Source organism: Schistocerca piceifrons, chromosome 3 (genome assembly GCF_021461385.2).
Source record: "Schistocerca piceifrons isolate TAMUIC-IGC-003096 chromosome 3, iqSchPice1.1, whole genome shotgun sequence".
Classification (NCBI taxonomy): Eukaryota; Metazoa; Arthropoda; class Insecta; order Orthoptera; family Acrididae; genus Schistocerca; species Schistocerca piceifrons.
In genome coordinates, this window is record NC_060140.1 from 34,135,826 (window position 1) to 34,150,469 (window position 14,644).

Sequence of the window (14,644 nt, forward strand, 5' to 3'; positions counted from 1 at the left end):
TTTATGTTAATGTGTGTTCAGAGGAGAATAAACTGCTTCCTCACATTAAAAATAATCCACAGATGGCACATGAAATTTATGCAGTATGATTATGAATAGTTCATCACTAAACCTTGGATACTTTGACACACTTACCCTTCACTGAGTTTCTATTTATAAGACTACAATATAGGTTGCTGTTTTAGTTCCAGTTGCTATCTGAGAACTGTGTACATTACTAGGAAAATAATGCAAAAGACTATCTGCCGCCTGAGAGAGATGACAGATGCTAATGGGCTCCTGATTCTTTATGCTTTAGTCTCACACAGTGTCAATAGATTATCAAATGGAGATAAACCACACTCAATGCCTAAATTGACATTTTTAGGCAAAACACTATTATAGTTTACAGATTATGTCTTTGAGCATGTTCACTTTTGGGTGACAGTGCAGAGTGAGTGATAATACAGAGCATCATAGCATTTTTGTTCCCACATAACTGAGGAAGTGTGGAGTTCCTGCACTTTTTATATGATCTGTATATTAAGATTACGCATCAAGCAGAGGAAAGTGTACCACAATTCTTGTACAGCCCTTTCTGCATGCTACAGTTACTTTAGGCCAGCAGGAGGACAGAGAGCAGCACATGACACTTCTAATTCAAGATATCACCATCCTCAGACCACAGATGTGTGACTGCTGACTGTTCAGCCACTCAGAGGGGAAGAACAATCAGTTCAGAGCTGAGTAGCAGTGCACAGACGTTGAATGTTTGTGCAGTGCTACCACCATTACGGACCAGCCGTAATGCAGCTCACAGCCAACCAGCTGAGCCATCGTGTCCACTGAGTGGCTGGATTCCCGGCAGGTGCGGCAGTGCTGCCACCACCACAGAGCCATTGCGTGGCAGCTTAGTCACTCCCTGTTGCTGCTGCTGCTCACCAGAAATGACAGTCATGTCTGTCTCTGTTGTTGATGTCGCCGTTGTAGTTGAGCTTGATGACACCTGTGGTTCTTGACATTGCTGCTGTGTATCCTGGTGGAAATTTGCACTCTGATCCTGAAACACAATATGTATTATATTATCTCTATAATATTGTTTGGGAGTGGAAGTCATGTGATAAAAAAGTAAGATTCGTATAAGGGCAAATACCAAGTAACTGATTCCAAAACTGAAGCTAAAACAACGTTTTATATTGACACTTTAATACAAAAAGAATTTCTTGTGAAGTCTTCAGTTACATCTTGTAATGCAATCTAGCCAGTAATATCATAAGAAACATACAATATCATTGGATATCAATCTTTTGAGTTTGATAAGAATAATTTTGATATTTACACAGCAATAAATATGAATTATTCCATACTTAAGTATTTGTATCCTGCACATAGAAACTAAAGTTAAAGCATGTCACTTGCATTCATGTAAACCTATTTTATTAACAGGTTTAAAGTTGTTCCAGCAATCGTTATTGATACTGTTATAAAAACTTTTACTTCTACATGCGTCCGCTGTTCTTATTCGTTATAAGGAGATAAAGAGACTTGGTGGGAATGTGTTGTGGAATGAACACTCTTTACAGAAGCGTCATTGCAAAGGGACCTGATCTTGTTTTATAGCAGCTATACAGTTCTATGAAATACAGGGAAAAGCCATAGTCACAGCAATATACAGACCACCTACTGGGGATACAGAAATATTCATTAATCAATTAGAAACACTGCTTAACATTCTTTTTACTAAAAGAGCCACTGTAGTTGTCTGTGGGGATTTCAACATAAATCTTATGAATGAAAGTAGGCTAAAAAAACAATTCCTAAATCTATTATGTAGTTTCAATCTGTTTCCACACATACACAAACCCACAAGAATAACATATAATACAAATAGTCTTGTTGTTGTTGTTGTGGTCTTCAGTCCTGAGACTGGTTTGATGCAGCTCTCCATGCTACTCTATCCTGTGCAAGCTTTTTCATCTCCCAGTACCTACTGCAACCTACATCCTTCTGAATCTGCTTAGTGTATTCATCTCTTGGTCTCCCTCTACGATTTTTACCCTCCACGCTGCCCTCCAATACTAAATTGGTGATCCCTTGATGCCTCAGAACATGTCCTACCAACCGATCCCTTCTTCTGGTCAAGTTGTGCCACAAACTTCTCTTCTCCCCAATCCTATTCAATACTTCCTCATTAGTTATGTGATCTACCCATCTAATCTTCAGCATTCTTCTGTAGCACCACATTTCGAAAGCTTCTATTCTCTTCTTGTCCAAACTATTTATCGTCCATGTTTCACTTCCATACATGGCTACACTCCATACGAATACTTTCAGAAATGACTTCCTGACACTTAAATCTATACTCGATGTTAACAAATTTCTCTTCTTCAGAAACGCTTTCCTTGCCATTGCCAGCCTACATTTTATATCCTCTCTACTTCGACCATCATCAGTTATTTTGCTCCCCAAATAGCAAAACTCCTTTACTACTTTAAGTGCCTCATTTCCTAATCTAATTCCCTCAGCATCACCCGACATAATATATTTTCAAATGTACGATCCACAGAAGTGGAAGTGACAAATACTGATTTATGATTATCAGACCATAATGCTCTTGTCCTCAAAATTCCTTCAATGCCACTGGAAGAAAAAAAAGTGTACTTCAGATATAAAAGAAAATATTCCACTGAAAACTGTGTAGACTTAAAGAATATCCTAACTAGTGAGCCGCGGACAGTTGTGCTGTCCCTAATAAATACAAATGATGTGTATATCAAACAATGGAAAATCCAGGATGGAATGTAACAATATTAGAGAAGGAAAGTTGCTACTCACCATAAAGCAGAGATGCTGAGTCGCGATAGGCACTACAAAAAGATTCACACAGTTATAGCTTTCGGCCATTAACACTAGAACCGCGGCTGGCTCACTCATGACCCACTTGATAATTCTTTTGTTTGTCACTCTTTTGTATTATTGCCTAGAGTGTTACATTTCTGTGACTTTTTATGAAATAAGGTAATTAGTGATTATACTTCATTTCACATTTTATGGCGAAAACATAAATGAGAAATATGAAGATTCACCTAGAACTGCGGAAGGGTCAGTTCTGACCCACCCAGTGCAGTCGCTATAACAATCGCATTTTTCATGTAGCTTCATGCCTATTGTTAGTGTGTGTTTGGTCAACAATCGCAAAACTCATTTTTACTTCACTTCCAGCTGACGCTCCAGTTTTCAGCAGGGGACGAGAGGGAGAGAGGTTCAAACAAGTCTGACCTTGTATGCAGATATTACGCACCCAGAGTTTTGTACCACGAAAACGGGTTTAGTCTGGGTAGATAGTGCTTGTAACTTACAAATATATTACGGCCAAATTCCTACGCACAGAAGAGGGCATTATAAATGCTCTAAATGAGATTTTAGATAATGAATCTGAGGGCGAACCGCTGGAGTCTTTATCTGAGGAAGAATTTCCACCACCAATAGTTCCGGATTCTTCATCAGAAGACAATGTTACTCCTGAGAGGGTTCTACTGAATGCTGATGCGAAAGGTATGCTTGTTTATGTGTTTGTTTTATAATAATTTTTGTTTATGTATATGTTGAGTAGACACTAATTTCAATTGCCACAATTATGTTTATACTTTGTTTCGTGTTGAATTTTTACAAGTTATATATTACATTTATGAAGGTGTGTTTTTGTTCTAATATTACACAATATATTCAACATTAAATTGCGTTCTAATATGTATAACTACTATTACAGGAACAGCTGCCACAAAGACTAAGTCAACTCAAGTACGTTGACATCCTCAAGGTCGGCGTGGACAACAAAATGCCCAGGGTTCTGGACTACTTCAGTTTCCTCCAGGTAGCAGCACCCAATGGAACAACCTGGAAAGTTGGTGTAATAGGTGACTGTTCATCTGGAAGATATGGACAACAAAATGTTTTCAAAGATAGGAGAGGACCATCTCCGCATGCAAAACGAAACGTGAATGAGACCTGTTACAATGCAGGGCATCTAATGATAAAGGACAAAATTTTGAAACATATTGTAAAATGTACAGAAACTGAAGCACGTCGTGTACTGAGCTCAGATGAGTAGGCTATAAAAATTGAAGAACTGGAAGCTTTTATAGCTATATTGTATGATCCATGGGGCTATTGGAGCTAAGAACTTAGAACTAGACACATTGTGGTCAGTGAAGTGGGGAAATAATTGTGTGAAATCAACAATGGCTCATGACAGATTCAGAGAGATAATGCGTTATCTCAGATTTGACCTTAGATCCACAAGATCAGAATGACTAAGAGAAGACAAGTTTGCTTTGGTATCAGAAATCTGGAATGAGTACATTGTGAATGCACAGTCTAGCTACATACCAGGTCCATATATAACAATCAACAAACAGCTTTTTCCTTTAAAGTGCCGTTGCAGATTCACGCAGTTTATGGCCTCAAAACCGAACAAATACGGGGAAAAGTACTGGATGGAGGTAGATAAAGACTCAAAATATATTGTGAATGCTATCCCTTATCTAGGAAAGGATGACACTAGGCGGAATGAAGAGCGTCTTGGTGACTTAGTTGTAAAAAAATTGATGCAACCTTACCTCAAAAAAGGAATAAATGTCACATGTGACAATTGTTTCACCTCCTTAGCGCTCTCTGAGACACTGAAAGCTAATTCTATGAGTCTTGTGGGCACAATAAACCGATCTCGCAGGGAAATACCAGTCTGTATCAAGAAGGCAAGAGAACAGTTATACAGCACAGTATTGTTGTAAAAAGATGATACCACACTGACTGTTTATCAGGGTAAGAGCAACAAGAATGTTCTGATTCTGAGCACTATGCATCGTTATGTGACAATTGCAGATGGTATAAAAAAGAAGCCAGATACAGTTACATTTTATAACTGCTCTAAATATGGAGTAGACGTGGTCGACCAAATGGCTCACAAATACTCTGTCAAAGCACCATTGAGACGTTGGCCTGTTCACACATTTTACAACTTGCTGGATTTGGCTGGGATAAAAGCGTGGGTATTGTTCAATTCTCTAAACGATAAAAAATTGAAACACAGGGATTTCGTCCTGCAGCTGGGGGAGGAACTTGCTGAGAAGTACACAGCGACTAGAAAGACTAGCATCCCTGTCAGACCTGAAGATATTCCTGACAGACAAAAAAAGTGAAAATGTTGCCTTGTAAAAAAGTCTAACTGTGAAGGAAACAAATCATTCGTAAAGTGTCATATCTGCAAGAAAACTGTGTGCAACAAATGTACATCAAAAGACTATTATTTGTGTTCATTATGTAATGGAAGCTAGTAAAAACACTCAGCAAATACATGCAAGTTTTAAAATATAAAATTATAATTTGCGTAAACCTTGTTTATTTTTGTTAATTTCATTCTAAATTTCCTAGTGCTTCTAACAATAGATTCATTGGCAGTAACAATAACCCATTGACATAGGGGAAATAAAGGAAAAGATCGCGGGTCATTAGTGACCCAGCTGCGGTTCTAGGTATGTCTAAATATCAGTGGTTCTAGTGTTAAAGCCTTTGTCAGCAATAAACACACATACACACACACTCACACAAACGCAACTTGCACACATGTCTGCAGTCTCAGATAACTGTGTGTGTGTGTGTGTGTGTGTGTGTGTGTGTGTGTGCGTGTGTGTGTGTGTGTGTTTCCTTTTCAAATTAAGCTTATAACACTTTTTCTTCAATTTTCATGGGATATTTTGAAATGCACTTTCCAAAGAAGCTGTCAAGAATCGCATCACATCACAATACAAAGTCCAGTTCTTGGATCACAGCTGGCATCAAAACTTCTTGTGGAACTCTAAAGAGACTAAATTCAAAATGTAAGACATCGAAAGATCCACAGTTCATAGGAAATGTTAAGACTTACAAAAGGGTATATTGAAAAGTAACTAACAAGGCAAAATTTATGAGTAATGACAACTGAATAAGACAGTCTGATAACAAATCAAAAGCCATACGGCGTATTGTGAAGACTGAAACAGGAAAGAGATGCGAGGACTAGGATATCATTCTCAAAAACACAGAAAATGTCAATATTAAAAAACAAGATTTGCCAAATTACATCAACAATTATTTCATAAGTGCAACAACGTTATTAAGCTTGAAATTTACAAACCAAGAAAAACCTGAATTTCCAAAAGCTGTTTGTAGCATGAGGATAGATCCAACAGATGAAGATGAAGTATTCAAAGTAATGAAGAGCTTGAAACCTAAAATGTCAGCAGGAGTAGATGAGATGCCTGTTTATATCATAACAATGACAGCTGCACAAATTGCAAGGCACTTGGCACACACAGCCAATTTACATTTAGTGAAGTAGTGTTTCTGGAAAGAATGAAAATGTCAAAAGTGAAACCATTATTCAAAAACAGTGACAAGCATAAGGTAGAAAACTATTGGCCAATATCCCTCCTTCCAGCATTTTCCAAAATAGTAGAAAAATTAATGAAGCACAGAATCAACAAGTACCCAAATGACCGTAAGTTACTAAATAGAAATCAGCATAGCTTCCAGGCAGGCAAAAACAGAAACAGCATTAATGTGCTACACTGAACAAATAATAAAAAATCTAGAAAACGACAACAACGCAGTAGGAATAAATTTAGATCTCTCCAAAGCATTTGACACTGTCAATCATGCATTCTTTTAGGAAAACTGGAAGCATTAGGTATTCATGGAACAGGGAAAAAAGTGGTTTGAATCATACCTACAAAACAGACCAGAACACAGATTGTAGGACTGATGTCAGATTACTACAACCACAAAATAAATTTAGTATCAGATGCAAAAAATGTGGAAATAGGAGTGCAGCAAGGCAGTATTTTAGGTCCCTTAATGTTCCTTGTCTACATAAATGACTTCCACACCTCAGATGGAGCAGCAAAGGCCATACAATTTGCAGATGACACTAGCGTGATAATAGGTGCACCAAAGCAAATACTGCAAACATCTACTGATCATTTAATAAAAAATGTCCACACTTGGTTCGATGCAAACCATTTGACATTAAATGCAAATAAAACAAATTATACGCAGTTTAGGAAACATGTCAAAATGTAAATCTTGATCTGTTGTTGGGTGACAAGGCCACAGACAGAGTGGTATCAACAAAACTGCTGGAGGTTCATGTAGATGAAAATCTTAATTTTAATGACCATGTAATGAAACTTGTGCAGAAACTTAACTCAGCCTGTTTTGGTCTTAGAATTATTGGAAATGTCTTTAATGAAGAGGGTACCAGGATGGCATATTTTGGCTATTTTCAGTCTCTTGCAACATATGGAATAATATTTTGGGGTTCCACCACTTGCCATTTAAAACAAATGTTTCTGTTACAGAAGAGGGCTATCCAAATAAAAACACACAGTCATCCACAGACATGATGCAAACCCTTATTCAACAAGCTTAAAGCTATAACAATACCTTCCGTACATATATACAAATATGTGTTAGGGCCCATCTTGCAGATTTTCAGACAAATGCCGACTTGCCAAACTACAATACTCGAAATAGCATACACTCCATACCCAGTGAACAAAAAGAACACACAGATAAAGGCATGTGAGCCATACTGGTAGAAAACTCTACAACATACTTCCAGCCAACATCAGGAAGTTAGAAGATGAAAACGGATTTAAAGTAGAATTTAAAGAATTTCTACTTGAACAATGTTTTCACTCAGTAAATGACTATTTAGGCCAATAAATAATTCTGATAATGTTTATATTAAGGTAAAACTGAAAACACTGTCTTACATCCCCAAAAGCTACTGAGTGTGGTAAAATCTTTACTGAATAATTGAAGCGAATATGCGAGCTTCCTGTTCAAGGAAGACAAAAGTAAAGCCTTAGGACAAACAGTAACAATACTGTTAGTATACATGTATAAAAAGTTGTATTACTGTGTCTTGTATGACCAAGTATTATTCTTTGTACATTTTTGTACAGTTTTGTATGTATTATTCTTTGTACTACTTAATGTAAAATTTTGTATGTTCCTTTTCCACAAATTGTTTCCCATAAATTTCAAGTACTTTTGGACAATATACATACAATATTTATTGTCTGTGGATGGATAAATAAATAAATAAAAAATATAATACTGCTCAAGGCAGAAGTATTATATATTGCTAGAAGTGAGCGTGGAAATACTGAAAACTGTATCAATTTCAAAGTTCAGTAATAACATTTTTTGGAATAACCATCTGAAGTTACCTGAATAACAATCTTTTGACCATTTAATGTTGTTTGGTACAAGGCCAATGACTTGGAACCATCAACATACTCCATGGAAGACAAGAGACCAACAATGAACAAACAAAATAAGCACTAATTTTGAACTATATATGTGACATGGGCCTTAGTGCAAACTAAAAACAAAGTAATGGTCAACATCATTTGAAGACATATACTGAACAGGCAGTACTGAAGAACCCATTACAATCTACACTTGTGTGTAAATAGTTTTTTACAGGACATTAATTTTTTTGTTAACAAACTGTCATAGTGTCCCTGACGACTATTTGGGCACAGTGAAATGTCTCAGATTTTCAGTATTGTATTGTGCCTTTTTCACCTTTAAATGATCTCCTGATCTAACAGGATGTTTTCTTTCATAATAATAGACAGTTTCCCTGACATTAACTACAATGTTTTCTTTCATCTCATCATATATTTCTCCAATCTCTTCTTCATCTGCAGAGCTAAATGGCACCCAAACTTGTACTTCTGATCATTAAGGAAGACAAAAATTTAATAGATCAGAGGGTTCTGGAATTTGACAGCAGGAAAAGGAAGAGAAGGAAAAACAGTAGGTGAATAGGGACTGGGAAGGAATGAAAGAAGAAGCCACCTGGTAGAATTCTGGACAGAGCATAATTTAATCATCACTAACACTTGGTTTCAGACTAATGAAAGACTGTATACATGGAAGAGACCTGGAGACACTGGAAGATTTCAAAGTTCTAGGCGCTTCAGTCTGGAACGTATGACCGCTATGCTCTCAAGTTCGAATCCTGCCTCGGGCATGGATGTGTGTGATGTCCTTAGGTTAGTTAGGTTTAAGTAGTTCTAAGTTCTAGGGGACTGATGACCTCAAATGTTAAGTCCCATAGTGCTCAGAGCCATTTGAACCAAGATTTCAAACTGATTGCATAATGGTAAGATAGAGATTTTGGAACCAGATTTTAAACTGTAAGACATTTCCAGGGACAGATGTGGACTGTGATAAAAATTTATTGATTATGAATTGTAAACTGAAGAAATTGCAAAAAGGCAGAAAATTAAAGGGATAGGACCTGGACAAACCAAAAGAACCAGAAGTTGTTGATAGTTTCAATGAGAGCATTAGGCAATGATTGATGAGAACAGGGGAAAGGAATACAGTCGAAATGAAATGGGTAGCTTTGAGAGATGAAATAGTGAAGACAGCAGAGGATCAATTGAGTACAAAGATAAGGCCTAGTAGAAATCCTTAGATAATGTAGTAAATACTGAATGTAATTGATGAACAGAGAAAATTTAAAAATGCCACGAAAGAAGTAGGTGGAAGGGAATACAGACATTTAAAAAAATAAGATTGACAAGGAGTGCAAAGTAGCTAAGCAGGAATGGCTAGAGGACAAATGTAAGGATTTAGAAGCATGTTTCATTCAGGGAAAGATAGATACTGCCTACAGGAAAATTAAAAAGGCCTCTAGAGAAAATATAAGCAGCTGTATTAATATTAAGAGGTCTGATGGAAAACCAGGTCTAAACAAAGAAGGGAAAGATGAGAGATGGAAAGAGTATGTAGAAGGTCTGTACAAGGTAGATGTTATTGAAGAGAATATTACAGGAAGGGAAGAGGATGTAGATGAAAATGAGATTGGAGATATAATACTGCAAAAAGAAATTGACAGAGCACTGAAAGACCTAAGTCAATACAATGCCCGGGTTTTAACAAAATTCCGTCAGAGCCTTTGGAGAGCCATCCGTGATGAAACTCTTCCATCTGGTGTGCAAGATGTATGGGACAGGTAATATATTCTCAGACATCAAGAAGAATATAGTAATTCCAATTGCAAAGAAAACATATGCTGACAGGTGTGAATATTACTGAAATATCAGTGTAATAAGTCATGGTTGTAAAATATCAACATTAATCCCTTACAGAATGGAAAAACTGATAGAAGTAATATTGGGGAAGATGAGCTTGGATTCTGGAGAAGTTTAGGCACACTCAAGGCAATACTGACCATGAATACGTAAAGTGTGCTGTGAATACAGTTGGTAGTAAAGAAGTAATATATTAAAACTACATGTCTGATGCGGCAGTTTTACTGCATGAAAAGATTTAGTGTAGTAAGTGAAAACCTCTTTTCCTTTCATCATTTTGTGTGGAGTTTATAAAGTGAGAAAAAGTATCATGAAGATTGGAAATTATGTGTAAAGTTTGTTGTAAGCCATTAAGTGGTCTCATTCTCAAATACTGGGTGAATGAGAAATTGGTATTACCATGTCATTGGTTGTAGTTCCTTTTCACCCACACCCCCAGCCCTTGATTGTTTGGTGGTTCTTACCCCAGCAATTCTTTCCAGAAAGCAAGTAATATGTGTACCAACTTTGGCTGAAATCTGTCCAGTGGCTTAGGAACAGATGTGGAACATACACACGTACAGCACTACAATTATTGAAACCTGTATGGTTGGCCATAGGGCACGATGGGAATTAGAATGCACATGCATGGTGTTGTGGACATAGTACTGCATAGTCAGCGCGTACACAACTTTCCCACTAGAGCGCGCCCCACTAAGCACAACAGCACAGGTGCAGCGCTCGTCCGTCTCCGCGCTACGAGATGGCGCTGTCTTAGAGACGGACCAAATTCTGCTTCCGCCGATCCGCATATTAATATGTAACGCAGTCAATGAGATTGCTGCTAACGTAGAACCTTTTCTCCACGCGGATCACACTCGCGCAGTGATACCTGAACGCGCGAGGTATTATAACGAGTGTACGGGTCTCCAATTAGTCAGTCTGTATTTGTCTGTACCTGTCTGCATTAGTCTGTACCGGTCTATAGTCAAGTTTCAGTCTGCACCTAAGAAGATTGTCATATTCCTGTACATAGCCACGAAGATAAATGTATAGACACTTTGTAAAGTATCAGAGATATGTGAGAATAAGATTAACGTACCAAAGGAACTTCAGATTGTCAGTTGTAAACAGCATCCAGAATCAAGTTACATAATGTCTATCCTTTTTATTATTTTAATAAATGTGTGTGAAAATTAATCAAGTTCTGTTTAAAGTCGGTCACCGTCAATCTGCTACTCAAAGCGTGCAAGTGGCATTTCTATCGTCCGACCTAACGGCAGAAGATAAACGTGCCACGATAAGACCACGAGTCATATTGCTCACACTCGCCTACTTCGTCAGAGCGACAAGTCAAATAATCTGACGGTGTGTGTACCGAAGGTCTTACAGTATGCACACCACACACGGTTTCCTTTAGTGGTGAAGCCCACTGTCATTCGGATGGGTTCATCAGTAAGCAAAATTGGCACATTTGGGGACCGAGAATCTGCATTTCACGATTGAGAAGTCTCTTCATACTCAATGGATGACTGTGGGGTGTGCAATGTCCAATCACAGAAAAATTGGTGTGATATTCTGATGTTTCTCGACGGTACGGTGACTGTCAAATGGTACGTGAAGAGTTCGGAAGACAATTTCAACTCTATTATGCTACGTGATCCTCATTTCGACAAGATGTGGTTCGTGCAAGACGGAGTTCGACCCCGTCGAAGGAGGAGAGTGTTCGATCTGGAGGAGCATTTTAGGGACTGCATTCTGGCACTGGGGTCCCCAGAGGCCACTGCACGGGCCACGATTGGCTGGCACATTCTCTAAATCTGAACACACGCGCCTCCTTTTTGCGGAGCTGCATTAAAGAGAAGGCATACAGCAATAACCCCAGAACTGCTGCTGAGCAGAAAACAGCTATTAAGGAGGTCACCAAGAGCATCAGTGTAGTGACACTTCAGTGAGTCAGGCAGAATTTCACTATTCATCTGCACCATATCATCGCCAGTGATGGCAGCCATGTGAAACACGTCATAACCTAAATCGGAATGTCTGCAGTGATGCTTACATGTTAAATAAAGTGTGTGCATGCTGTAGTTTCTAACTAGTTATCTAATAATTAATTGTCACCCAGTATATAAATACATACATTTTTATAATATGTATATATGTGTGGACTGCTGATTTTGGTGATGAAACTGTTAGAAAATTAGTGTACTTTGTATACATCCATTCACTGATGTCTTATGAAATAATTGTTTGGGGTATTTCCATGCATAGACACCAAGTACCCATTACATAGAAACAATATCTGGTGTTGATCCTCAACTGTTTAAAAGATGAACAATATTATAAAAAGGATAGTTGCTACTCACCATATAGCGGAGAAGCTGATTCGGAGATAGGCACAACAAAAAGACTGTTACAAAATAAGCTTTTGGCCAACAAGGCCATTGTCAAAAATAGACACACACACACACACACACACACACACACACACACACACACACACACACACACACACATGCGCAAAATGTAACTCATACACACATGAGCACACTCTCTGGCAGCTGAAGCTAGACTACGAGCAGCAGCAGTACGTGACAAGAGAGGCAACTGGGTGGGGGTAAGAAGGACGCTAGGGTGGGGACAAGGAGGGATAGGAGGGTAGGGGTGGGGCTTGTAAAGTGCTGCTGGGGAGCTTGCAGGGATGAGGTGGGGAGGGGATAGGGCAGCAATGTGCAGTCGGCAATGTTAGATGGTGGGCAGGGGAGGAAGAGAGGGGTAACAGAAAATGAGAGAAGTAAAAAGACTGGGTGCGTTGGCGGAATAGAGGGCTGTTTAGTGCTGGAACAGCAACAGGAAAGGAGCTAGATTGGTGAGGATAATGACTAACAAAGGTTGATGGCAGGAGATGTACTGCAGGGAGAGTTACCACCTCTGCAATTCAGAAAAGTGATGTTGGTGGGAAGTATCCATGTGGCACACACTGTGAAGCAGTCTTTGAAATGAAAAACATTGTGTTGGGTGACATGCTCAGCATCATTGTGGTCCAGTTGTTTCTTGGCCACAGTATGTCAGTGGCCATTCATGTGGACAGACAGCTTGTCGGTTGTCATGCCCACATAGAATGCATAATAGTGATTGCAGTTTAGCTTGTAGATCACATTACTGGTTTCAGGTAGCCCTGGTGTCGATGGGTTAGGTGATGTTTATGACCAGATTGGAGTAGATGGTGATGGGAGGATGTACGGGACAGGTCTTGCATCTAGGTCTGTTGCAGTGATATGGGCCATGAGGGAGGGGTTGGGAGCAGGTGTTGTGTGGGAATGAACAAGGACATTTCTCATTTCAGGGCATGGGGGCATGGTGAGAGGTAGTCAAAGCCCTAGCCAAGAATGTAATTCAGTTGCTCCAGTCCTTTAATGCTCTTCTGTGGTGCAATAGTGGGACTTTTGGAGGTGGTGGGTGGCTGGACAGATAAGCGCGAGAGATTAATTTTTGTACAAGTTGGGAGGGTAATTACAATCTTGAAAGGCCTCAGTGAGACCCTCAGTATATTTCAAGAGGGACTGCTCATCACTGCAGATTTGATGGCCACTGATGGCTAGGCTGTATGGGAGGTACTTCTTGGTATGGAAGGGGTGGCAGCTGTTGAAGTGGAGGTACTGCTGGTGGTTGGTAGGTTTGATAGGAATGGAGGTGCTGATGTAGCCATCTTTCAAGTGGAGATCAACATCTAGTAAGGTAGCTTGTTGGGTCGAGTAGCACTAAGTAAAGCAAATCGCGAAGACGGGTTAAGGTTCTGTAGGAATGTGGATGGGTTGTCCTCACCCTCTATCCAGATCACAAAGATGCCATTAGTGTATCTGAACCAGGTGATGGGTTTAGGATTCTGGGTGACTAGCTGAAGTGACAGAATATTGATGCTGTTGATGACCTCCTGAATGGCTGTTTTCAGATCAGCAATGGTTTTGCGTTTATATCCTCACCCACAATTACTTCTCCTCCGAATGCATTACCTACATTACCTGCAAACAAATCTGGGGTATGGCTATGAGAACCAGTGTGGCACTATCCTATGCCAACCTATTCACAGGTCATTTAGAGGAATCCTTCCTAGTCACCCAGAATCCTAAACCCCTCACCTGCAATCTGGATTAAGGGTGAGGACACCCTGTCCACATTCCTCCAGATCCTCAACACCATCTTCCCCATTACTTCACCTGGTCCTACTCAACCCAACAAGCCATCTTTCTAGATGTTGACCTCGACTTCAAAGATGGCTACATCAGTACCTCTGTCCACATCAAACCTACCAACCACCAGTGATACACCCACTGTGACAGCTGCCATCGGTTCCATACCAAGAAGTCCTTTCCATACAGTCTTGCCACCCTTGGCTCTCACATCTGCTGTGACGAGTGATCACTCTCAAAATACACCGAGGGTCTCACTGAAGCCTTTACAGATTGTAATTATCCTCCCAACCTTGTACAAAAACAAATCTTCTGTGCTTTATCTTTCCAGTCAGCCAACAC

General features: G+C 39.3%; 1 protein-coding gene across 1 annotated transcript in view; it reads right to left on the reverse strand.

The window, feature by feature from the left end:
* Window positions 1-793: 793 nt before the first annotated feature.
* The window catches only part of LOC124788372 (transient receptor potential-gamma protein-like), a 389,094-nt gene continuing 375,243 nt past the window's right edge, over window positions 794-14,644 (reverse strand). Inside the window, exon 19 of the mRNA XM_047255637.1 lies at window positions 794-1,039. Within this exon, the coding sequence (XP_047111593.1) occupies window positions 794-1,039 (246 nt within the window). The remainder of the gene's footprint in view (window positions 1,040-14,644) is intronic.